The sequence below is a fragment of the Martes martes genome (assembly GCF_963455335.1).
Source record: "Martes martes genome assembly, chromosome: X".
Taxonomy (NCBI): Eukaryota; Metazoa; Chordata; class Mammalia; order Carnivora; family Mustelidae; genus Martes; species Martes martes.
The window spans coordinates 80,377,001-80,404,344 of NC_137897.1; the positions used below are offsets into that span (position 1 = coordinate 80,377,001).

General features: G+C 36.6%; 1 protein-coding gene across 1 annotated transcript in view; it reads left to right on the top strand.

Moving 5' to 3' along the window:
- Positions 1-27,344, top strand: part of IL1RAPL2 (interleukin 1 receptor accessory protein like 2) — a gene marked incomplete at both ends in the record, with an annotated part of 1,178,754 nt that overhangs the window by 567,482 nt on the left and 583,928 nt on the right. Inside the window, one exon of the mRNA XM_080795622.1 lies at positions 19,448-19,634. Within this exon, the coding sequence (XP_080651748.1) occupies positions 19,448-19,634 (187 nt within the window). The remainder of the gene's footprint in view (positions 1-19,447; positions 19,635-27,344) is intronic.

Consider the following 27,344-nt stretch of genomic DNA (forward strand, 5'->3'; position numbering starts at 1 on the left):
TTTGTTGAGGGTTGTTTCCTGTAAACCTACTTCGTTGAGAGTTTTTAATCAAGAATGATGTTGTAGGGGTGCCTGTGTGGCTCAGTGGGTTAAAGCCTCTGCCTTTAGCTCAGGTCATGATCCCAGGGTCCTGGGATTGAGCCCTGCATCGGGCTCTCTGCTCAGCAGGGAGCCTGCTTCCTCCTCTCTCTGTCTGCCTCTCTGCCTACTTGTGATCTCTGTCTCTGTCGAATAAATAAATAAAATCTTTAAAAAAAAAGAATGATGTTGTAGTTTGTCAAATGCTTTTTCTGCATGCATTGAGAGGATCATATGGTTCTTATCCTTTCTTTTATTCATGTGGTATATTCAGATTGATTTGCAAATACTGAACCACCCTTTCTGCCCAAGAACAAATCCTACTTGTTTGTGGTGAATGCTTCTTTTAATGTACTTTGGATTTGTTTTGCTAGTATTTTATTAAGAATTTTTGCATTCAAGGACACCTGGGTGGCTCAGTAGATTAAGCCTCTGCCTTTGGCTCAGGTCATGATCTCAGGGTCCTGGGATTGAGTCCCACATCAGGCTCTCTGCTCAGCAGGGAGCCTGCTTCCCCTCTATCTCTGCCCATCTCTCTGCCTACTTGTGATCTCTCTCTCTCTCTCTCTCTCTCTCTCTCTCTGTCAAATAAATAAATAAATAAATCTTTAAAAAAAATACCTTAAAAAAAAAGAATTTTTGCATCCATGTTCATCAGAGATATTGGCCTGTAGTTCTCTTTTTTAGTGGAGTCTTTATCTGGTTTAGGTATTGGGGCAATGCTGGCCTCATAGAATGAATTTGTATGTTTTTCTTCCTTTTCTATTTTTTTGAAATAATTTGAAAAGTTTAGGTGTTAACTCTTCTTGAAATGTTTGGTAGAATTCTCCTGTGAAGCCGACTGGCCCTGGACTTTAATTTGTTTGGAGATTTTTGATGACTGATTCAATTTTGTTGCTGTTTGTCAGTCTGTTTAAGTTTTCTATTTCTCCCTGTTTCAGTTTTGGTGGTTTATATGTTTCTAGGAATTTATCCATTTTTTCCAGGTTGTTCACAATTTGTTGGCATATAGTTTTTCATAATATTCTGTTATAATTGTATTTCTGTGGTGTCAGTTATTATTTCTCCTCTTTCATTTGTGATTTTATTTGTTTGAGTCTTTTTCTTTTGTATAAATCTGGCTAGAGGCTTATCAATTTCATTGATTTTTTTTCCAAAGGACCAGCTTCTGGTTTCATTCATCTATTTTTTTTTTAGTTTTTATATCATTTATATCTGTTTTATTATAATATTTTTATTTTAATTATACATTATTATGTAGTTATTATTCATTTATATTATATTCAATTAGCCAACTTCTAGTACATCATTAGTTGTTGATGTAGTGTTCAACATAGTTACATATAACACCCACTGCTCATCACTACATGTACTTTCCTTAATACCCATCACCTGGGTAGCCCATCCCCCTACCCACCTTCCTACTGTAACCCTCAGTTTGGTTCCAGGAATCCAGAGTCTCCCATGGTTTGTCTCCTTCTCTGATTTCTTCCCATTCAGTTTTCTCTCCCTTCCCTTGTGGTCTTCCATGCTATTCCTTATTTTCTACATATGAGGGAAACCATAAGATAATTGTTTTTCTCTGCTTGACTTATTTTACTTAACATATATATTTTTAAAATGTATTATTTTATTATAATTATTATATATCATAATCATTTCCTTCCTTCTGCTGGCTTTAGGCTTCATTTGTTCTTTTTCTTGCTCTTTAAGTTTAATGTTAGGGTGTATATTTGAGATTTTTCTTTCTTCTTGAAGTAGGTCTGTGTTGATATAAATGTCCTTCTTAGGAATGCTTTTACTGCATCCCATATTTTTTGGACCATTGTGTTTTCATTTTCATTTCTTTCCATGTATCTTTTTAAAAATTTCTTCAATTTCCTGGTTGACCCATTAGTTATTATTTATTTATTTGAGAGAGAGTGTGTGTGTGAGTGAGAGGGGAAAGGAGAGGGAGGAAGAACCAGAAGCAGACTCTGCACTAAGCATAGAGCCCAGCGTGGGGCCCAAGCCCACAATCATGAGATTGACCTGAGCTGAAACCAAGAGTTGGACACTTAACCAAATGAGCCACCCAGACACCCCAACACATTCATTGTTTAGTAGCATGTCATTTAACCTCCATTTATTTTTGGTCTTTCCAAATTTTTTCTTGTGGTTGACTTCAAATTTCATTGTGTTGTGGTCAGAAGATATGCATGGTAGGATCTCTGTCTTTTGGTATTTGTTGAGGCTTGATTGTGACCCAATATGTGATCTATTCTGCAGAAAGTCCCATGTGCACTTGAAAAGAATATGTATTCTCCTCTTTTAGGATGAAATATTCTGAATGTATCTGTTAGTCCATCTGGTCCAGTGTGTCATTCAAAGCCATTGTTTCCTTCTTGGTTTTCTATTTAGATGATCTGTCCATTGACGTAAGTGAGGTGTTAAAGACTCTTAGGCACTTACTATTATTGTATTATTAGCAATTAGTTTCTCTTATGTTTGTTATTAGTTGTTTTATATATTTGGGTCCTCCCATGTTGGGTGGATAACTATTTACAATTATTAGATCTTCTTGTTGGGTTGTCCCCTTTATTATGATACAGTGCCCCTCTTCATCTCTTGGTAAAGTGTTTGTTTTAAAGTCTAGTTTGTCCAATGTAAGTTTTGCCCCTCTGGCTTTCTTTTGATGTCCATTTGATAAATGTTTCTCCTTGTATCTTTAGGTATAAAATGAGTCTTGTTTAGGCAGCTTATAGATGGGTTTTGTTTTTTATCCATTCTGACACCCTATGTCTTTTGATTGTAGCTTTTAATCCATTTATACTCAAAATAGTTATTGATAGGTATGTATTTAGTGCTATTTTATTACTTGTTTTGTTATTGTTTCTGGAGATTTTCTCTGTTCCTTTCTTTTCTTTGTCATTTTTGGTCTTACCTTTCCACTCAAAGAGACTCCTTTAGTATTTCTTGCAGGGAGGTGGTTTAGTGTTCACAAACCCCTTTAGTTTTTGTTTGTCTGGGAAACTATCTCTACTTCTAGTCTGAATGATAGCCTTACTCGATAGTGTACTCTGCTACAGATTTTTCTCATTCAGCAATTTGAATATATCATGCTACTTTCTTCTTGTTTGCCATGTTTCTGTGAGAAATCTCCAGCTAGTTTTATGGTTGTTCTCTTGTAAGTTAAGGATTTGTTTTGTCTTGCTGCTTTTAAGAATTTTTCTTGATCATGATATTTCATAAATTTAATCCCAATATGTCTTGGTGTTGGCCTGCTTTCATTGATTTTGATGGGAATTCTCTGTGCTCCTGAGTATGGTTGTCTGTTTACTTCCCTGGGCTAGGGAAATTTTCAGCTATTATTTCCTCAAAGTTTCTGCCCCCTTTCTCTCTCTTCTTCTTCTTGGACTCCTATAATATGAATGTTATTATGTTTGATAGAGTCACTGATTTCCCTAAGTCTATTCTCATGTTCCATAATTCTTCTTTTTCTCTTTTGTTCAGCTTTCTTATTTTCCATTATTTTGTTTTCTATATCACTGGTTTGTTCCTCTGCTTCTTCCAATCTACTGTTCATTGCATCAAGCCTATTTCCAATCTCAGTTATTGAATCTTCACCTCTGACTGATTTTTTAACTCTTTTATCTCTGTGGTAATGGTCTCCCTGATGCTTCTATTCTTTTCTCAAGTCCAGCAAATATCCATATAATTGTTTCTTTAAATTCTCCATCAGTCTTATTACTTTTATCTGTTTCACTTAGATCTCTTCTGTGGCCTTATCTTGTTCTTTCATTTGGGATGAATTCCTCTGTCATGGCATTTTGTCTAAGACTCTGCTTTCTTCTCTGTGTTAGAAAAGCCAGTTATGTTTCCTGCTCCTGAGAGTAATGGCTTTATGAAGAAGAACTCATGTAATGTCCAGGGTCTGGCACATCAGGATTTGTTTCCCGTGTGTACTGCATGTGCTCTGCTGTTGTGTTCTGGCTGCTCTTTCCTTCAGACTAGACATCTACAGAGGTTCTTCTTGCCTGCAGTTGGCAATGTTTGGCCCTTGGCCAGAATGTGGTGAGTTTAAACTAGGTGTACTCTGGTCTGTTTGTTAAATGAGACCTGACACTACTTTCACTAGAACTGAAGCCCCGCAGAACTCTCTGGTCTGGAGATGTGGTGTGGGCTGGGGTTTCTGCTGGTTTCTGGGGAAGAGGCCTGCTGCACTGGGACTGAGGGAAGCTTGGCTGAGAAGAACAGACCCACCAGAGTATAAGGTGTGGGGCTTGGTACAAACATGTTAGGTAACTGGTGTTGGTGTTGTGCTGCATCCCTCAGGTGGCTCTGTGTTTATGCAGAGCGGCTGGGGTGGGAAATGGTACCAGCTATTCATGGAAATGCCAGAGGGGCATTTCCATGGATGCTGCCTCTCAAGGATGTGTCCCAAGAAGAGCAAATATCTTCCTGCTATGTGTCCCAAGCATTTTTCGGATTGCTGTTTCCACACTGCCCACCTCCTAGTTATTTGCCTTCCTTCTCTCCAGGAACAATGCAGTGCCCTCTCGACTCTATCCCAGCCAACCCCACTGACCTTTAAAACTCCGGACTTTAAGCCTTGGTGGTTGTAAGAACTCATGAAAATCAGCCCTTCTTGTTTTTCCAGGCAATTACTTTAGGGAAATGTTCTTCTTGTGTGTTCCCCATGTATGCTCTATTCTCTCTTATCCTTCTCTATGACCACAGCTCCCTCTCCTCCACAGCATCTGCAATCCACTTCTCCTCTAAAACATGTTTGTACTTCCTACCTTCTTTGATGTGGCTTTTTCTCTCTTTTTAGTTGTGGAGTTTGTTTTATAAATCTTCCATTTGATTTCTGGGGTATTTAGAATGATTTGATAATTATCGAATGTGTTCATGGGACAAGACAAGCCTGGGGTCCTTCTCCTCTGTCCCCATTTTCTCTTCTTCCGCTAGTAAGTAATTTCTTTTGGAGAAGAGAGAAAATGAAGACAGGGAAACCTGTTAAGATGTTACTTTAATTGTGCAGGCAAAACATGATAACAGCTTGAACTGTGGCAGGATGTAGTTGAGATATCAGATAAGGAAAGAATTTTGAAACAGAATTAGCACAACTTGTTAAACAATTGTACACAAGGAATAAATATGAGAAGTGGAAAGGAGGATGATTTTGAGGCATCTGATTTGAGAAACTAGGTGGTGTGATTAGAGATGCCTCTAATCATAATAGATATTATAGGAAGAAGAGCAGACTATAGGGAAGAGATAATAACTTTAGTTTGGGACTGGTAAGTGTCTTCATGACAATCATATGGATATACTTGGCTAGATCTTAGGAGAGAGGACAGAACTGGAGAAAAGTATTATGGGCTTGGATGTCTTTAGCACTTAGTTTGTGGTTGAAATTTAGTGCTAGAACACTTAGTGCTGGAGATGAATGTTGGAGGGAGAGAAGAACACAAATAAAACACAGGAAGTAATCATGAGGCCTGGGGGAAGATGGGAAACTTTTCTGGAAATAAGTTGAGGAAGATAAGACAGTAATATAGTAGTAAGGGGTGATCAGAGATGTAGACAATCATGAGAGTTATCTTAGAAGTAAGAAGAGATTCAGAAAGTTGGAGGAAATTTTTCAAGTGTCAAATAATGTACAGAGGTCAGATAGGATGAGGGTGAACAAGAGTTCATTAGATTTGGCTAATAAAATATCCTTAGTGAGATTTGTGATAGAAATTCAATAGAATGTTAGGGCAGAAGCCAAATGATAGTGGGTCATAGAGTGGTGTTAGAACAGCATGTAGAAATTTTGATTGTTGACAAGTCTTTCAAGATCTTTGATAGTGACAGCTATAGTAAGTAGGCAGGAGTCAGAAACTAGATCTTGGTGTCATAGGGTATGACAGCTTAGTTGCTAAGACATTTAACAAATAATTTCAACACAAAGACAAAAATAATACTCTGGCATCTACTGTATGGAGAGGAAGATAACTATATATAAGAAAAGTGTGCTTTTGAAGAATTTGAAATGTAACTCAGACAATAAAGCAAAGCCTTTGTGAATACTATAGGAATAATTACAAAATAACATATTGCTATATTTAAAAATAGTGTGATCTAAATAAAAAGCAGTGAAGAAATAAGAAATAGTTATTAGAGTTAGTGAAATTGGTTGAGGAAGTTTTCTAGAGGAGAGTTTTGTTTTTGTTTTTAACAGAAATGACAAGGTTCTCCAAAGGTTTTAGAAGAGCATTTTGGCTATGGTATGATGTGAAGCTGATTGATTCTCTTAAAATTTTCTTCAACCGAATAATAAAGCAGGGGTCACTCATAAAACGTTGGGGATGATGGTGATAGCAGGGAATGTTTTGAGTTTACTCTGATTATTCCCTTACCTTTACCACATTTCAGTCAGTTATTGGCAGACAGATTTTGAACTAGCTACTTGTTCCCATAGGTGGAAGATTGCAATTACTTTCCTTGTGAATGGTTACTTGAACTTATCACTGGAAAGATCTGTAATTCTCAATTATCTATGAATGCATTATCTCATATATACAATTTTTTCTTGATTAGGTACCTGACTTAAATGCTTAACCTCCAAATAAAAGTTTGTTTTGAAATCAAGGTGTATGACATTTTGATGATAAAATTTTATCTTAAGCAAGTAGGGTTTTTTTTTTAAATTTTTAAATAAACATATAATGTATTATTAGCCCCAGGGGTACAGGTCTGTGAATCGCCAGGTTTACACACCTCACAGCACTCACCATATCACATACCCTCCCCAATGTCCATAACCCCACCACCCTCTCCCTCTCCCCATCCCCCCCACCACCCTCAGTTTGTTTTGTGACATTGAGAGTATCTTATGGTTTGTCTCCCTCCCAATCCCATCTTGTTTCATTTATTCTTTTCCTACCCCCCAAACCCTCATGTTGCTTCTCCACTTCCTCATATCAGGGAGATCATATGATAGTTGTCTTTCTCTGATTGACTTATTTTGCTAAGCATAATACCCTCTAGTTCCATCCACGTCGTCGCAAATGGCAAGATTTCATTTCTTTTGATGGCTGCATAGTATTCCATTGTGTGTATGTATATATATATATATATATCACTTCTTCTTTATCCATTCATCTGTTGATGGACATCTAGGTTCTTTTCATAGTTTGGCTATTGTGGACATTGCTGCTATAGACTTTCGGGTGCATGTGCCCCTTCAGATCACTACGTTTGTATCTTTAGGGTAAATACCCAGTAGTGCAATTGCTGGGTCATAAGGTAGCTCTATTTTCAACTTTTTGAGGAACCTCCATGCTGTTTTCCAGAGCGGTTGTGGCAGCTTGCATTCCCCCCAACAGTGTAGGAGGGTCCCCCTTTCTCCGCATCCTCACCAGCATCTGTCATTTCCTGGCTTGTTAATTGTACCCATTCTGACTGGTGTGAGGTGGCATCTCATTATGGTTTTGATTTGTATTTCCCTGATGCCGAGTGATGTGGAGCACTTTTTCATGTGTCTGATGGATGCCTTCTTTGCAGAAATGTCTTTTCATGTCCTCTGCCCATTTCTTGATTGGATTATTTGTTCTTTGGGTGTTGATTTTGCTAAGCTCTTTATAGATTTTGGATACTAGCCCTTTATCTGATATGTTGTTTGCAAATATCTTCTCCCATTCTGTCAGTTGTCTTTTGGTTTTGTTAACCGTTTCCTTTGCTGTGCAAAAGCTTTTGATCTTGATGAAGTCCAAATAGTTCATGTTTGCCCTTGCTTCCCTTGCCTTTGGCAATGTTCCTAAGAAGAAGTTGCTGCAGCTGAGGTCAAAGAGGTTGCTGCCTGTGTTCTCCTCAAGGATTTTGATGGATTCCTTTCTCACATTGAGGTCCTTCATCCATTTTGAGTCTATTTTCGTGTGTTGTAAGGAAATGGTCCAGTTTCATTTTTCTGCATGTGGCTGTCCAATTTTCCCAACACCATTTGTTGAAGAGGCTGTCTTTTTTCCATCGAACATTCTTTCCTGCTTTGTCGAAGATTAGTTGACCATAGAGTTGAGGGTCTATTTCTGGGTTCTCTATTCTGTTCCATTGATCTATGTGTCTGTTTTTGTGCCAGTACCATACTGTCTTGATGATGACAGCTTTGTAATAGAGCTTAAAGTCTAGAATTGTGATGCCACCAACTTTGGCTTTCTTTTTCAATATTCCTTTGGCCATTCAAGGTCTTTTCTGGTTCCATATAAATTTTAGGATTATTTGTTCCATGTCTTTGAAAAAAATGGATGGGATTTTGATAGGGATTGCAGTAAATGTGTAGATTGTTAAGCAAGTAGTTTTTAGAATATATAAAATTTCTACTGTAACCTGGTTCATTGGCTGCTCTCTTTTTAAACAACAAAAACAAAACATCTTTCTTAAAAAAATATTTTATTTTTTCAGTGTTCCAAGATTCATTGTTTATGCACCACACCTGGTGCTCCATGCAGTATGTGCCTCCTTAATACCACCACCAGGCTAACCTCACCCCCACTCCCATCCCCTCCAAAACCCTCAGTTTGTTTCTCAGAGTCCACAGTCTTTCATGTTCATCTCCCCTTCCGATTTACTCCAATTCACTTTTCCTTTCCTTCTCCTAATGTCCCCCATATTATTCATTATGCTCCACAAAAAGCAAAACATCTTGATTTAAATTACAGTTTGGCTTGAGAGTCAGTAGATCGTATATTAACAGTGGTGATGATGTTAAAAAGGGTTAATTTTTATTGAGCATTTTCCATGAACTAGGTACTATGCTAAGCATCTTAAATGAACTGTCTCATTGTTGGAAGGCAATTCTCCATGGTTCTCTTGCACTTCTGTATGTTTTATGACAGAGGCAGTCACTATCCCTTTTCCCAGATTACCTTTTCAAGGATGTATATATAGAGAACAGTCACAAAAGATAGAAAATAGTGTCTTTCACCAGAGCAAAGGGAAGGTTTGCTTATAGCCTTGGAAAATATAGCTAGTGGCTCCCTTTGGAGCAAAGGGCAGGCATGCTTACAACCCATTATAAAAGGTTTGTATTTTCTAAACTTGGCATTCTTATCCTTTAATGCAACCCACGGCTTGTTGAGGTGTCATTTGGCCCTCTTTGTATTGTTCTATAGGGATTGTTAGGGAAGAATCACAAATGGTGATACTTTGGCTACTTTAACTGTTTTGAATAATTAACTGTTTCTGACCCAGTAGTCTCTTGTCTTCTACCAATACCCATGAAACAGGCAGCCTGAATTATTAGCTTGCAAGTATGGTAAAAATCACAGACCTTTACAGGTGTTAACACTTTTGTAATATAATAAACTTTTATGGATAACTTTTCTTTAATTTTCATTTTACATATACAAAAAAGAAGCTCAGGGACATGTCTAGAGTTTCATAGTTAGGATATGAGAGAGCTGGGATTTGAACCCAAAACTCTTCCTTCAGAGGCCACATTCTCAAGCAGTGAGCTACTCATATCCAGTTCAAGTCTGTGAGTTGACCTTTTCTCTGAATGCATCATGAACCAGAAAGAAATTTTGTTTGAATAATCCTGGTTTGGAGATAATCAGTGTCATGATGAAGGCTGAATGTTCATGTCAGCAGGTGAGAATAGTTAAAAAAGTATTCTGTTTATACCTCCAATAAATCCTTGTTTGTTTATTATCAGGTTTCTGTCTAATGGAAAAAATGCATAAAATCAAATCTAGTATATTGACATTCTTATAGACTAGAGATATCATTTTCGAATGGTGACACTTTTTGTTAAAAAAAACCAAAAACTAAAAAAACTAAAAAAAACCCCCAAATATTCACAGCTCGAGATAAGACTGAACTACACTAAAAAGGATAAAAATAAATTTTTCAAAAGATCCTGTGTTTCCCCAACTTAGCACAGATATTTTTGCTGCTGTTTTTTGTTTTGGGGGGGCTCCCCATTGGGACAAGTCCCTTTTTAAAAAATTTTAATTCTAAGATAGTTAACATACAGTGTTACATTATTTTCAGGTGTATAATACAGTGACTCAACAATTCTGTTACTCAGTGCTCATCAAGATAAGTGTACTCTTAATCTCTTTGACCTATTTCACCAATACTCCCACTGACCTTCCCTCTGATAACCATTTGTTCTCTATAGTTAAGGGTCTGTTTTTTGGTTTGTCTCTTTTTTTCCTTTTGTTCATTTATTTAGTTTCTATTTTTATTGCAACATTATTTACATAACACGGATATTTTTATGATTGTATTAAGTTTATATCTGTTTTATCATACATATATAAGCAACATGGCACATAGCAGATGTTCAATGAATGTCATTTGAATGTATCTGAAAGGTTGCAGCTCTTCCTAAAATGATAGTATTAAGACATTGATCAGAGCTTTGCCTGTCCTACTCTTTTTTTTAAAGATTTTATTTACTTATTTGACAGACAGAGATCACAAGTAGGCAGAGGCAGGCAGAGAGAGAGAGGGAGAAGCAGGCTCCCTGCTGAGCAGAGAGCCCGATGTGGGGCTCGATCCCAGGACCCTGGGATCATGACCTGAGTCGAAGGCAGAGGCTTTAATCCACTGATCCACCCAGGTGCCCCTGTCCTACTCTTTTTTTAAGGCTTTTTTTTAAGAGATGTTTCAGATTCACATTAAAATTGAGAGGAAGGTGCAGAAATTTCCCATATACCTCCTTCCCCCACATATACATACCCTATTATCTGCTTCCACTGCCAGAGTGAACACTTGTTACAATTGATTAACCAGCATTGACACATCATTATCACCTAAAGTTCATAGTTTTCATTGTGGTTCACTCTTGTTGTACAGGCTATGAATTTGGATACATGTATAATGACATGTATCATACAGAGTATTTCACTGCCCTTAAAATCCTCTGTGTTCCACCTATTCATCCCTCCTCCCAACCTTGGGCAACCACTGATCTTTTTAGTGTTTCCATAGTTTTGCCTTTTCCAAAAGTTGGAATCCTACAGTATGTAGCTTTTTCAGATTGGCTTCTTTTACTTAGTAATATGCATTTAAGGTTTCTCCATATCTTTTCGTGGCTTGAGAGATCATTTCTTTATGGCACTTAATAATATTCCACTGTGTGGATATACCACAGTTTATTTACACATTGATCTACTAAAAGATATCTTGGTTGCTTCCAAATTTTGGCAACTATGAATAAAACTTCCATAAACATCTGTGAGTAGGCTTTTGTGTGGACATGATTTTTCTACTCCTTTGAACACCAATGGTAGATCATATGGTAAGGGTATATTTAGTTTTGTAAAAAAAAAAAAAAAACAAAACCTGCCAAGCTATATTCCAAGTGGCTGTACCATTTTGCATTCCCATCAGCAATGAAAGAATTTCTATTGCCCCACATACTCACTAGCATTTGGTGTTGTCAGTATTCTGGATTTTGGGCATTCTAATAGGTGTACAGTTGTGGCTCATGTTTGTTTTCATTTGCATTTCCCTGGTGACATATGATATACATCTTTTCAAATATTTATTTGCCATCTGTATATCTTACCTATTTGATGAGGTTTTTGTTAAGGTCTTTGATATATCTAATTTTTTGTTTGTTTTCTTACTGTTGAGTTTTAAAAATTCTTTTTATATTTTGGATAATAGTCCTTGAGTAGATGTGTCTTCTGCTAATATTTTCTCTCAGTCTGTGCTTTGTTTCCTAATTCTGTTGGCATTGTCTACGGTAGAACAGAAGTTTTAAATTTTATTCGCTTTCAGTTATTTCTTTCATAGATCATGACTTTGATGTTGTAATTAAAAAAAAATCATTGCCATGTCCAAGGTCATTTAGGTTTTCTCAAAATTTTATAGTTTTGCATTTTACATTTGCATTGCATTTAGTTCTATGTTTTTACTAAATTGCATTAACATTTACATTTGCCTTGCATTTAGTTCTGTGATCCATTTTGAATTATTTTTCATGATGGGTGTGAAGATCTGTATCTAGATTCCTTTTTTTTTAGACTTGGATATCCAGTATTACCAATGCCATTTGTTTATTTTTATTTTTTATTATTTTATTTTATTTTTTTAAAAAAATATTTATTTATTTGCTTGAGAGAGAGAGAGAGAAGGAGAGGCAGAGGGAGAGGAAGAGGATCTCAAGAAGATTCCCCACTGAGCATGAAGCCCTACATGGGACTCAATCTCACAACACTGAGATCATGACCTAAGTTGAAATCAGGAGTCAGTTGCTTAATTGGTGTGCCACCCAGTCACTCCAGTACCATTTATTGAAAATACATTCTTTGCTCCATTGTGTTGCCTTTGCGTCTCTCTCAAAGTTCAGTAGACTATAATTATGGAGGTCTATTGGCAGGCTTAATATTCTGTTCCATTGATGTGTTTGTCTGTTTTGTCTTAATTACTGTAGCTTTAAAGTAGGCGTTGAAAAAAATAATAAAGTAGGTGTTGAAGTCAGGTAGCATCAGTCCTCCAACTTTGTTGTTCTCAGTTCAGAAGAACTTTGTTCTTCTCAGTTTTTTAGTCATTGTCATGTAGATCTTATAGGTACTTTGTTAGGTATATACCTTACTTTGTTAGGTATATACCTAAGGTATGACATTTTTGGGGTTTCTAAAGTAAGTAGTATCATGTTATTAATTTCAAATTAAAAACTTTTTCATTGCTGGCATATATGAGAGCAATTGGATTTTATGTATTAACCTTATATCCTGGAACCATGTTATAATTGCTTACTAGTTTCAGGTTTTGTCAGCTCTTTCAGATTTTCTGCATAGATCTATCTGCATAGATCAATTATATATCCATGAAAAAAGATACTTTTATATTTTCCTTCTGAATCAATCAGATATTTCCTTTTCATATCTATTGCATTAACCAGGAGTTTTAGTCTGGTGTTAAATAGGAATGGTGAGATGACACATCTTTGCCTTATTCTTAATTTTAGTGGGAAATCTTGTAGTTTCTTACGACTAAGTATGATGTTAGCTTTAGGTTTTTCATAAATACTCTTTACCAAGTTGAGGAATTTTCCCTCTATTCCTAGTTTGTTGATTTTATCATAAATTGATGTTGGATTTTGTCAAATGCTTTCCCTGCATCTACTGATAGAGTCATGTAATTTTTCTTTTTTAGCCTGTTAATATGATGAACTACATTAATTGATTTTTGAATTTTTGAACCAGCTTCCACAGCTGGGATAAACCCCACTTGGTTGTGGTATATAATTATTTTTATACATTACTGGATTTTATTTCCTAATATTTTGTTGAGGATTGTGCATTTATGTTCATGAAAAAGGTTCAGCATGTAGTTTTCTTGTAATCTCTTTGGTTTTGATATTAAGGTAATGCTGACCTCATAGAATGAGTTAAGAAGTATTCCCTCTGCTTTTATCTTCTGAAGGAGATTGTAGAGAATTTGTATAATTTCATCCTTAAATATTTGGTAGAATTCACCAGTGAATCCATCTGGGCCTGGTGTTTTATATTTTGGAAGGTTATTAATTATTGATTCAATTTCTTCAATAGCTATAGGCCTTATTCATATTGTTTCATTCTTCTTGTATGAATTTTGGTAGATTGTGCCTTTCAAGAAATTGGTCTATTTCATCTAGGTTATCAAATTTTTGGGCATAGTGTTGTTTGTAGTATTCCTTCATTATACTTTTGATATCATGGGAACTATAGTGACATCCTCTCTTTTCTTTCTGATACTAGTAATTTGTGTCTTCTCTCTTTTTCTCTTCTTGTTCTTTTAAATCATTAACATTGCAGTTTCTAGTTATATGTGCTTAATTTTGCACTCATCTGAAAGTCTCCTTTCCAACAAGGTCAAATATATTTTTGAACACAAATTTCTTACTTTTGTAATAATTTTGGAGGAATGGAATTCACCAAAGGGGCCTAAGATCTTACTTGTTTATTTTTTTATTTTCCTAATTTTTAAAAATTTTAAATATTTAAAAAAATTTTATTTTTTTTCACTAGTTGATTCAACAGGTGAGTTGTTACACACTCCTTAGTGAATTCTGGCTTACACGGCCACCATCCAGATCTTGTTTGTTTATTGATTTGCTGCCTTTCCCTGAATTTGCAAATTATATCAGTTCATAGTTTCAAGAAGGACAATATCATGCAAGGGTGGTAGATTGATTAAATGATAGTGATGCACAGCAGTCAATTGACATTTCAAAAATGTCAAAAAACAAATTTTGTTTTAGTTTACTGATCATTAGTTCTGGGATTTGCAAAGAAAGTCATTTGAAATGAGGATAACACAATTGAAGGAACCAATTAGAAAAGTTTCAAATATGTCCTGAGGCACTTTATCTGGGTTTCTGCTTTTATTTATTTATTTATTTATTTATCTGAGAGAGAGAGGAGGAGGAGGAGCAGAGGGAGAGAGATAAACAGACTCTGTGAGCATGGAGCCCAAGGCAGGGCTCAATCCGACCCTGAGATCATGACTTGAGCTGAAATCAAGTGGGACAGTTTACCAACTGAGCTACCCAGGCACCCTGGCTTCTGCTTTTAGATATGAAAAAAGTTCCCTAATTTATTTAATTTCATTTTAATCAGTCAGCACTGGTGATATAAAAAATTTACATATGGGGCGCCTGGGTGGCTCAGTGGGTTAAAGCCTCTGCCTTCGGCTCAGGTCATGATCCCAGGGTCCTGGGATCGAGCCCCGATTCAGGGTCTCTGTTTGGCAGGGAGCCTGCTTCCCTTCCTCTCCTCTCTGCCTGCCTCTCTGGCTACTTGTGATCTCTCTCTCTCTCTGTCAAATAAATAAATAAAATCTTAAAAAAAAATTTAAAAATTACATAAACTCAAATTCAGAAATAAAACTTAAGATATTGTAGTATAAGCATATTGTATAAATGGGAGTTAGAAAAAGACCTCTGGATTCTCATGTATGTTTTAAATCCGGGACCTTACTTTTCCTGTCAGGGAACCCAAGATTGATTAAAAATTTTGCTTAGAAATACTTCTTGGGAAAAAGTATAAATTATGACCTAAAGTAGTGAACATGAAAACTTTAGAATAGGAAGTGAGGTTTATTCATAAATTTGCAAATTATTTTGTGCTGTGCATATTAACATTATTCTTTAACTGTTATATTTACACATCTACATTTTTTTTTTCTGTGAGCTTCCCCAAGTGTGTATGAATAACCACAACTTTGGTTGTTAACCCATATTAACATCAAGTTCTGAGAGTAGCCAGGGGCTAACAGCCAGGGGCTAACAGCTAACAGTGGTTCTAATCCACTAACCAGTTATATGGGCTTAACTGAATTATTTGTCCTCTCTGTGTCTACATTTTACTCCTCTGCAAAGTGTAGATGATATTTAACCTGCACAGTTTCCTGTATTACTGGCAGAATTAAGTAAAATAAGAGATGCTGAAGTACTTAAAAGTTTAGAAATGCATACATTTGTAAGGGCCCTTCTGTAATACCACTGCAAAGGCCCTTTGCTGATATTGAGCCTGAGTGCTCTCCTTGTCCTCCTCAGGATGTGAAGGGAGGTCAGAAAATAAGTAGAAGCCCCATTGTTGCACACTCGTCAGTCTGCTTCCTCAAACTGGCACAGCTCTAATTGTACCTAATGAAAGAAAAGTAACATTTCTAGGTCCCAGTTGCAGGAAACATTTTAAATAGAACTGGCCTGGGGCATTTTTCTAAATAAAATCTAAATAATGCAAGATTATTAGCGGGAACTGTGCCAGGGCTGGATTACACAGCTAATAAAAATGAACCTGAGTCTTAGACTGTCAGGCAGCCTTGATCATACCAATCCCAGGTCAGTGATGGAGACAGTAGGACTCATACCTTGCCTTGTCTTCAAGTTCCAGAGACCTTGGGTCACCATCAAGTACTCTATACTGGGGCTTGTTCGTGGGTTAACAAGCGATTTGTCAACAGCCTTTCACATGCTGGAGACCAGAGCAAGAATGAATTCATGCAGAGACTGAACCTAAGGTTATTTGTGGGTGAGAGTTAGAGAAAACTGAAACATTTTCTCCTTCAATCCATCAGCTATCCCCAAGTTGGGTTTCCTACCCTCATCCCCATCCCAAGATAATAAAGGTGCTTTTGGTGTGACCTGCATAGTTTATAATTTGGAGGGGTTGGGGAAGGAACACATAAGATCATCTCTTGTTTTTTGTCCCTCGAAAATTTACCTAGAGGCCTGAGCTTTATTATAGAAGGCATTTGTCTAAGAAAGTCCCAGAAGTTTTAGTGAAACTTTTGCTAACAATTTGACCTCCAAGGTTCTGACCTTTGCCAAGTAGCTACTGCTCATGTAAACTGGAAGTTTCTCCCTGCCTTAGATATTTTCTTTTGATTCAGTTCTTTTTGTGTCTATGTCAGTGTATCTTTTTGATCCTTTCAGACCTCCATGACCCTCTGGTACTAGGCCTATTGCCCAACTGACCTCTTTTAGACTCTTTCCTATAAAGTAGCACCCTTAACTCAGTGGCACACCTTCACCCATTGCTGCCAATGTATTGTTTTTATTATACTGGTTATTGATTATAATTACTATATCACATATAAATTATAATTATTATTTATTAGTAATATGTAATAACTAATCCTAATAGTAATAACAATTCTAACCACAATTTATCAAATACCTACTATGTCCCAGATGCTCTATTATAATTTTTATATATATATTATTTTGCTTAATAGTTACAACAGACTAGAGAGGTCAGTTATTGTAATCATTCCAACTGAAAATGGTAAACATATTTTTGCTCATGGTTGCATAATGAAAGGAATTCCTGTCTCCAACCTCCAATGGAATCACCATGAAGATTTTCTTATCCTCATTTGTCAGCTGAGGAAACAGACTGAAAGATGTTACATTACTTGTTCAAGGACACAGAACTAGTTGAACCCAGTGGATCTTAGTTCAAAGCTGGTACTTTGTTAAGAAACCACTGTATTATGTTGGTCCCTTACTTAGAGTATGTTTTCCCCCCAGGGCTAAATACATTTGGAATAGTAAGCTTCTTTCAGGGCACTGGACATTCTGTCTTCTTTTATTGTTGAGACTGCAAGTCAATAGCTCTCTTTCCTTGATGACACACCATAATAATGGGGAGGTATTTAACAAGTAATTCTTTTTCATCTGTAGGGATGAATACCGTAGAGCAGATATGATGAGTCTGTAACATTAAAAACTGTTCAGAATACTTTGTAAACCCAAGAGGTAATACTTTCTTCTGTGTTCAATACCTTTAAAAAACACTGTGACCATTTATCTTCCCTCCATTTCCTATTCCTACCTTAGTCCTCCTTGTCTCTTACTTGTAACTAGTATATTCTTTCTTTGTTAATATGCTGATGCATAAAACGTGGCTAATCCTTATCTTTGTGGTACAAGTATACCTACAAAATTACCCTGAGTCATATTTAAACAAGGAATGTGACATTTGACCAGCCAAATACCTGAATCTGTAGAATGAGGAAGGGAGGTTAGTATCATGAGGGGATTGATGCAAAAGTAAAACAGAGAGGACATGTCTCATCAATCAACATACTTTGATGCCCTCTCTTCTAATCAACTAGCATTTGCTGAACATGTGATGTTTATTCATTTAGATCTCAGGGATAGAATGATGAACAAAAGCAACAAATTCCATGCTTACATTTAACAAATAAACAAATGATAGAAGGTTGGAGAGAAGCGCAAGTGTAAAAGTCCATGGCTCAAATTGGTATAGTATATATAAGGAACAGAGGGAATGCCATTGTGACTGTATCTAAAAGTAAAGGACAGTATTATGACAGGCCAGATTATGTAGGAGGACCTCAAAGGAAGCATGGAGACATACATGGAAATGTTTAGCACCAAAGTACTGAAGGTTGGGTCAAGAAGAACCAAATTGCACCAAAATCTACCTTCTTGCCTGAGACTATTTTTGTTTTGTTTTGTTTTTTTTTCTTATTCTGGTGGTTTTTAGCTTCATGGCTTTTAGAGGGGCTGTCAAACATCTAACAAGAGAATTAAATGGTTTTATATTTGATCCCCAGTGGGCATATCCCTAGGATCTAGGAACCTACACTGAGGAAGAGACAAAAGCAATAGCTCACAATTTTCATTGTGTAATGGGTTGCATCTGAACATTAGAACAGGAGTACTTTGATAATATCCTACTCAGATGACACAGACATGGGCATAGTCAGAAGTACTTGCCAGTAATTAACTTCACTAGAAATTTGAGTGGTAGTCATTTTGATTGATTCCGTTTGTAAACCCAATGGGCAATGACCGTCTGCACTTATATGTTTTGTATATCTGGCATATTGTGGAATTTCAATGAGTAAATAGTATGAATATTGACAATTATTGAGGTTATCTTGAATTATTGGCTGGCGTGCTAATCCCATCTGTCAGGATTGCTATCCCTTAGCTATAAAAAACACTTGGTTTTGAAGTGCCCTTGGCACTTGGTTTTTGTAATAGCAGGTATCCCTTGATGTTTAGAACAGATATCCGGACATGTCCCACCAAGAGATTTATAGTTGACTTTCTTCTAAGTCTTACCAGGTGCTTCTGCTCTCTTCCTCATACTTTCCAGTTTTCTTTTGTGTGATTGATATGTTCTGCAGCCTAGTCAGTATAAGGAAAAATCATGGGGCATACATAAGGTAATGAAAGCAGGATTGAACTCCATAAATACCCTTACATCATGAATTAGCCAATTAATGCTCAACTTCTAAAGTGGCCTTATGGTAAAATTCAATGTTGAAATTCCTTTATAATGCTAATGCTGGTGGATACAATTAATCTAGACCAACATTATTCTACTAGGATTTGTTCTTTGTAGGAACCCAGAGTTTGATCCCTGACATATCTCAGTAAACAATTTAAAAAGCTATTTAAGTTAACAAGTATCTTCTGTATGTTGATCTGGTTTGGGGTATGTATCTTGAAAAAGTAAATGTTGGGTTTGAAACCAATGACAAATCAAACAACTCTTGGAATACCTTTGAAGGGACTGGCCATAGGGACAGGGCAGAAATAACTATAGCTCTAATTACAGACTTTCTCATAAGTTTTCACTATCAGATCTTCAGTGTGACAATGTGGGAAAGAAGTCAAGTGTCTTACAGTTTAGAAGATGGGTACAGCTGTTCTATGTAGCTACTTGATGGTCAGAGGTATCCTTATTAGCATTTTGTTTTATATCTTCCTGTCAGTTGAAATGGAAAATTATTCTGTGTTGTTTTGATGTTGTTTCTGATTTCTAGGCAAAGTCCTATATGGAAAGATAAACATCTTGAAATACATAGTGTATAAAGTTTTAAACACCCAGTAAAGCTGTTTTGCTCTTTCTATGTTCTACAGAAACTCGACGTATTGCATGAAGGTATCAATGTCCTTGACTGTTGCAGAGAATGAATCAGGCCTGTGCTACAATAGCAGGATACGCTATTTAGAAAAATCTGAAGTCACTAAAAGAAAGGAGATCTCCTGCCCAGACATGGATGATTTTAAAAAGTCCGATCAGGAGCCTGATGTTGTGTGGTACAAGGTAACTCAACATGGTGTCAATTGCTTTTTTTTTTTTTTTTTAACCTTAAGTCAATAGCTGGCTTGGGATAGAAAAAGGGAGAGATTTTATTTCTAGTTTTTGATATCAGATATTGCATTGAGAAAAATGAACAGACCCACATTCAGAGGTATGACTTCTTTATAGTACTTGTTTTTTTTTAAAGATTTTATTTATTTATTTGACAGACAGGGATCACAAATCGGCAGAGAGGCAGGCAGAGAGAGAGGAGGAAGCAGGCTCCCTGCTGAGCAGAGAGCCTGATGCAGGGCTCGATCCCAGGACCCCGAGATCATGACCTGAGCCGAAGGCAGAGACTTAACCCACTGAGCCACCCAGGCACCCCTATAGTACTCGTTTTAATGACTTCCATCAGCAGGTGTCACGTACAATCCCATCTTCTCCAACTGCTAAAAATAAGAAAAAACTCCCTCCACTCAAACTTATGAGAGCAAGTGAGAAGAAGAATAAAGATTTAAGTAACCATGAAAGAATGTATTTGAGGGACATAGAAATATTATTTATTGTTAGGAACAAAGGGCCATTATTACAAGTACAAGTAATAGTCCCAACAAGGAAGGAAGCTATAAATTACCACTCCTAGGCCTACAAAGACAATGAGAAAGAGCAGTGTCACTGGAACCTGGCAATAGCGGAGTGGACCTGACAAGAACTGTGGCCTTAAAAACTGTGGCAGATAAAGAACGATTGAGCAGGATAAATACCCTAACCCCTCTTAGCTCCTGCCTTCTGATTTCCTCCTAGCACCTATGGAAAATTAAGCAAAAGTCAGAGGGCAAAATCAGGAGATGGAATCAATAGTCTTTAGATTCCCCAGGCATAGATTAGGTCAGACAGGGCAGAGATTAGATCTATGGGAAGAAGCAGAGGAGTAACCACACAGCCTTCTAGCTGTGACATTCTGGTTGCTAGCCTGGGGCCCTGTGGTTCTATAAGACAACTGTGTACTCTCTGCCAACTCTGAGCCATGGTAGTTGACACATGGTATTTGTATGTTTATATGTTATAGTCAGAGGTAACCAAGGGGCTTTCTGCACAGGTGTTGTGTACATTGTTGGACTCAAACACACATAAAAGAAGGAACAGGTTGTTTCTGTAGGATATGACAGATTCTTAGTTTCCAGGGAGGCCTAAACCTTAACTCTTACAGCTGTCATGTGTTTTTATATTTGGAAGCCTCTCCATCTTCATGCCTATGGGAACTTACCAGTGGACACCAAAAGCATGCTGTGACCTGGGACCTCAAGTCTCTATGTGAATTGTCCTTCCTTTTCTTTCTTGATAAAGATAATATTCTGACAGATAAAAAGGAACATATAATGATCATTATTCATTAATATAACTGTCTATAATTTAGTGGGGCCCTCCATGCCATTATCATCAGTCTTCTCAGTATTAAAGCACTCACTATATGCCATTCACTGTGCTAAGCGTGGCCTCTATATTATCTCAGTTTAAGTCTCAATGCAAATCTTTGTGGGGATGTTATTATCCTCATTTATAGAAAAAAAATATTAAGGCTTAGAGTGATGTGGAAAGTTGTACAAAGCTACTCAGGTAACAAGACCTGGTTCTGTGTTCAAGGCAGTGTTTGTTATTTCAGAGTCCATTTTTTTAATCACTACTCTTTCCTGCAGTGATCCAGGAGTTAAACCTAGCTTTGGTCACAGGCAACACTGGTGCAGAAAAGCCTGTGAGAAGATAGAAGAATGTTTTATTTTAATTTTATATTTGAAAAAGGAAAATTGATCAGCTCCAGAGTTAGCAGCTAGGAGTAAAATCTGGGTCATCAACTTTTTCCTTTTCTTATATATTCAACTATCTCATCTTATTTTTCTACTAAATTCTTTCTTCTTTCTTCACATCTCTAGACCTCACTATCATCATTGTATAACAAAGCAATTTCTTCCTTGGGGAATGCTAAGCACCGTTCTTAGAAATAGACCAAAAATAGTGAAGCAAATAGCTTTTCTAGCTCTGCTTGGGCAATAATTTTTAAGATTTCTATAGCATTTTACAATTGACAAATATTAATCACAATAATAACTAACATCGAGTGCTCACTATATGCCAGGCTGTTTTAAGTGCCTTAGATAGATTAACTCAGTCTCTAGAACTACTGTATTAGGTAGGTATTATTATTATCCCCATTTTCGAGAAGTGACTGGAGACTCAGATAAATTAAATGACTTAACAAAAGTCACACAGCAGTTTATGACTTGCATTTTGGCTACTGGGCCCATTTTTTTAGTCATTATACTATACTAATGGATCAAAAGAAAAAACTAAACCCCAAAGAGTTCCTAAAGCTCCCAAGTATTTTCTTTTTTTTTTCTAAAATGCATTTCCATTCCTCATACTTTCTTTCTTTTTTTTTTATTTTTAAAGATTTTATTTATTTGACAGAGATCACAAGTAGGCAGAGAGGCAGGCAGAGAGAGAGGGAGGAAGCAGTTTCCCCGCCGAGCAGGGAGCCTGATGTGGGGCTCCATCCCAGGACCCTGAGATCATGACCCGAGCCGGATGCAGAGGCTTTAACCCACTGAGCCACCCAGGTGTTTTCTTAACTGCTTAACTACTTAAACACCCAAGTGTTTTCTTAACTGCTTCTCACAGTTTCAAAGTATATCCTTGAAAAAAATGTATTGATGTAATGGGAAAATATTTTTCTACTCAATAGTTTAATAATCTTCCCTGCTGGCTTTAAAGTCTCTGTGTGCCCTATCAGGCTAAGCGTGAAGTGATTTTTTTCCAGCTATCACAATGTAAAGACATTTGCCCAGACTTCATTCTGGTGTACATCTAAATTTAGAGGTGTGCAATATATTATCTCCAGTGCCTTAACAGTAAAAAGTATGCATGCTGCATGATCAATTTCCAAGTGCTAGTCTACTTTTCTATAAAATGCAACATTTAAGTTTTTACCTAAAGAAAGCTGAGTAAGTCAAGCCTGGTCGTCCATGGAATGTAAGGGATGTGTGGAAGGGGGCTCTCTCTTTCCTCTATCTGAACTCCATCAATTAGCAAAAAGATGTGAGACTACTTATTGGTGACTGTTACCATCATCTTTTTACAGACAAGGAAACTGAAATAGTTTACAGAGGGACACTTGGCTAACACGCGGATGATTAGAAGTTCAAATCCTGAACTTCTGACTTCTCATACATGTTCTTTTTTTTTAAGATCTTATTTATTTATTTGACACAGAGAGAGAGATCACAAGTAGGCAGATCAGAAGGAGGCAGAGAGAGGGGGAAGCAGGCTCCCCACTGAGCAGAGAGCCTGATGTGGGGCTCGATCCCAGGACCCTGAGATCATGACCTGAGCCGAAGGCAGAGGCTTAACCCACTGAGCCACCCAGGTGCCCCTCATACATGTTCTTAATAACAACAGTGACTTGGATTGCTCTGTGAAATGTATCTCTTATGCATTTTATACACTCACATCACTAACACAAAAAGAATGCTCTCAAAATTGTTATTTCAGAAACAGTTCCTGAAATCCTTCTGAAGATCTCTTTAATGGCTCTAAGTGTCCAGAGGGACTCAAGTGGACCAGAAAGAGATTTTTCTTAAGATCAAATTGGAACTAAGGAAAAGAAATTATATAATTGGGACTTTAGACCACATCTAGCACAACTTATTTCCCATATATGACGAAACTGAAATCCAAAGAAGTCAAGTGATTTGCTTGTCTAATGGAACCATTTCTCCTTTTCTTTTTGACATTTACTGAGTTTTATGAAAAGCTTGGAGTCTAGCCAAAAGAAATTAGTTGTATATCTATGTATATATTTAAAAATGTATGTTTTGACAAATCAGTGTAGAGATGTATGAAGTCAGTTTTACCCTGCTCTTCCACACTGTTTTAACCATCTAAGGTAATTAGTGTTATCTGTTTATCATTCCACACTTTCCTCTATGCCCATATACTCTTTCTATATATGTCTCATTTATTTTATTTATTTATTTTTTAATTTTTAAAGATTTTATTTATTTATTTGACAGACAGAGATCACAAGTAGGCATAGAGGCAGGCAGAGAGAGAGGAGGAAGCAGGCTCCCCGCTGAGCAGAAAGCCTGATGCGGGGCTTGGTCCCAGGACCCTGGGATTATGACCTGAGCTGAAGGCAGAGGCTTTAACCCACTGAGCCACACAGGCACCCCAATATATATATATTATTTATTTACACACACACACACACACACACATCTCCCCATCCTTCATTTTATAAAAATGGAAACCTCGTGTACATATCACTTCAGCTTTCCCCATCACACACAAATGTATCATGAACATCATTCCCTGTTAGTAATATAAATCTAAATCATTTTAATAGCTGTATCATAGTTCAGATATGCAAATAAACTTTTATTCGACCACTCTTCTGATAGATATTCAAGTTTTTTTTCCTAGGTTTTTTTTTTTTTTTCTAATTTCAGTGTTACAGTAAACATCCTTGTAAATATATCCATATATCATTGACATACAAGATAGGAATGCTCTCTGTCACTACTATTATTCAACGTTGTTTTGGAGGTTCTAGCTGATGCAATTAAAAAATTAAATGAAATAAGCTATATAAAATGTGCACATGCACGCACACACACATGTATATTAGAAGAGACAAAATAACCGGGCATCTGGGTGGCTCAGTGGGTTAAGCCTCTGCCTTCAGCTCAGGTCAGTCATGATCCCAGGTCCTGGGATCAAGGCCCACACTGGCAGGGGGGCGGTCTCTGCTCAGCAGGGAACCTGCTCCCCACCCCGCCTGCCTCTCTGCCTACTTGTGATCTCTGTCTCTCTGTCAAATAAAATCTAAAAAAAAAGACAAAATAACCTTATTTTTCAGATTATATAATTGTATACCAAGAAACCCCAAGAGACTCAACAATAACAAAAAATAGAACTAATGAGATAATTTGATAAGGTAGCTTAATAAAAATATACAAAATATTCAATAACTTTTGTTTTTATAGTAATAATCAGACATATAAAATGAAAGAAATGAAATTATTCCATTTACAATAATAACAAACTATGAAACACTTTGGAATAAAATTAACAAAGATGGGAGGAGACCTGTATAAAAATATAATTTTATTAAAGAACATAGAATGATCTAAATTAACGGAGTGACAGGATGTATTTCTGTGTGGGATTATCTCATAGGGTAAAAGGTCTGTTCTTCCCAATGCATAAATAATTCATTTTGTTAGAATATAATTTTTTTGAAATTAGACAATATGATAAACATTATAAAGTTTATGTGAATGAATGAATGTACCATAATTGACAAGAGAATATTGGGTAAAACATTCATGAAAAGGGGCTTATTTTACCTGATGCTAAAATTACTATAAAACAACAGCAATTAAAATAGCAAGTTTAGGAAAAGATAAATCAGTTCAATAGAATAGAGCATCCAGAAACATATTAAAAAATACGTATTTTTGAGAACTTAGCATATGATTACATTTCATTTGAATGGGTGTGGAGAGGATAGATAAATGGCTTATTAAAAATACTGTGCACATAATTGACTTTCCACTTAGAAAAAATAACTAGATCTCTGACTCATACCATGTTTAAGAAAAGTTCCAGATGAATTATAAGGAGGTAATTTCATCTGCTAAAATAATATTTTAAGAAAGACCATTTCTAAATGCTGTCACTCTATGAGTTAAGCTTCCAAAGTTAAGAGCTTTACATTGATTTTTCTTGCTATACATACTGACAATGTTCATAAAGGGGGAAAAAGTCACTGGAGTCCTTGTAATACCACAGCCCAAATGACCAATACTTTCTTGCTAAAATGTAGTTTGGCAAAATACTTAGGGATTTTGAATCCCTTTGGTAATGTAGTGATATTACTATGTACCTTCTTTTGTAATCATAAAATTACATTTCATCCTTAAATTTTTAATCTCGTAACTAGAATTGTCAAAGATATTTTTATCCAGAAGGGATGGGCTGTGAAACCCATGAAAGCTTGAGTTTGGTGTGCCTTAAAACCAATGATTTACATAAGATTGAAGTCCCACTTATCCTTGTTTTTATTCCTAGATATGGCATTAGAAGTCAGAAAGGGATTCTTTACTATTTTTAAGTTACAAAGAAGATGGGTTAATGTGAGAGAAATGGGTATTTGAGATACATAAGAAGCACTGGTCTTTGAATCTGGGGACCTGGATTCTGGTCACCATTCCACCATACTGCAGATAAATACTTGTATGTCACTGGACCTGTATTTCCTCACATAGAAAATAGATGTAAAAATGTCTGTCATATGTCCCAGACATGTTATAAAAATTTGATGACTAAAGTCCTTACTTGATATTTGCTGCTACTATAGGAAGGGAAATGTTACAAGGGAAGCTAAGAAAAAATACTTATCTAAGACATCTTAGACTCTAGTTGGGAATTTAAGATTTTTTTAAGTCATGTTATTCTGTATAATCTACAAACATAAAACTTACCATTTTTACCTGTATAATTTGATGTGTTTTGGCAAATGTATACACCAAAATTGAGATAAAGAATGTTTCCATCACTCCAAATTCCTCCATGTCCCTTCGTAGTCAGTTACTTCCTCTTAGCCTCAGTCTTTGGTGAAAACTCTTCTGGTTTCTGTTCCTATAATTTTGTGGAATGTTATACAAATGGAATAGTATCATATGTAGCCTACTGTGCTTGTCTTCTTTCACTTAGCATAATGCATTTGAGATTTGTCTGTTGTGTTATATATCAATAGATCATTCCTTTCACTGATGAGTAGTAGTCCAATATTCCACTGTAGAATTGTACCACTGTTTCACCATTCACTGTTTTTTTAAAATTTAAATTCAATTAGCAAACATATAGCACATCATTAGTTTTTGATATAATGTTCAGTAACTCATTATTTGCATATAACACCCAGTGCTCATCATATCACATGCCTTCCTTAATACCCATCACTCAGTTACCCCATACCCTCCACCCACCTCCCTATCTGAAACTCTCAGTTGTTTTTTTTTAAATATTTTATTTATCTATGTGTAAGAGAGAGAGAGAGAACATGAGTGGGGGAGAGGCAGAGGAAGAGGCAGACTTCCAGCTGAGCAGGGAGCCGAATATAGGCCTTGATCCCAGGACCCTAGGATCATGACCTGAGCTGAAGAGATATGCTTAACTGACTAAGCCAACCAGGAATCCCTGCCTTTTTTTTTTTAAAGATTTTATTTATTTATTTGACAGACAGAGATCACAAGTAGGCAGAGAGGCAGGCAGAGAGAGATGAAGGGAAGCAGGCTTCCCGCTGAGCAGAGAGCCCGATGCGGGGCTTGATCCCAGGTCCCTGGGATCATGACCTGAGCTGAAGGCAGAGGCTTTAACCCACTGAGCCACCCAGGTGCCCCCCTGCCTTTTTTTTTTCCAATTATGTACCATTTGGCACTCTGAAAGATATTTTATTTATTTATTTTTCTAATTTTATTTTATTTTTTCAGTGTTCCAAGATTCATTGTTTATGCACCACACCCAGTATTCCATGCAATATGTGCCCTCCTTAATACCCACCGACAGGTCCTCCCAACCCCCCCCCACCCCTCCCCTGCAAAACACTCAGTTTGTTTCTCAGAGTCCACAGTCTCTCATGGTTTGTCTCCCCCTCCAATTTCCCCCAACTCA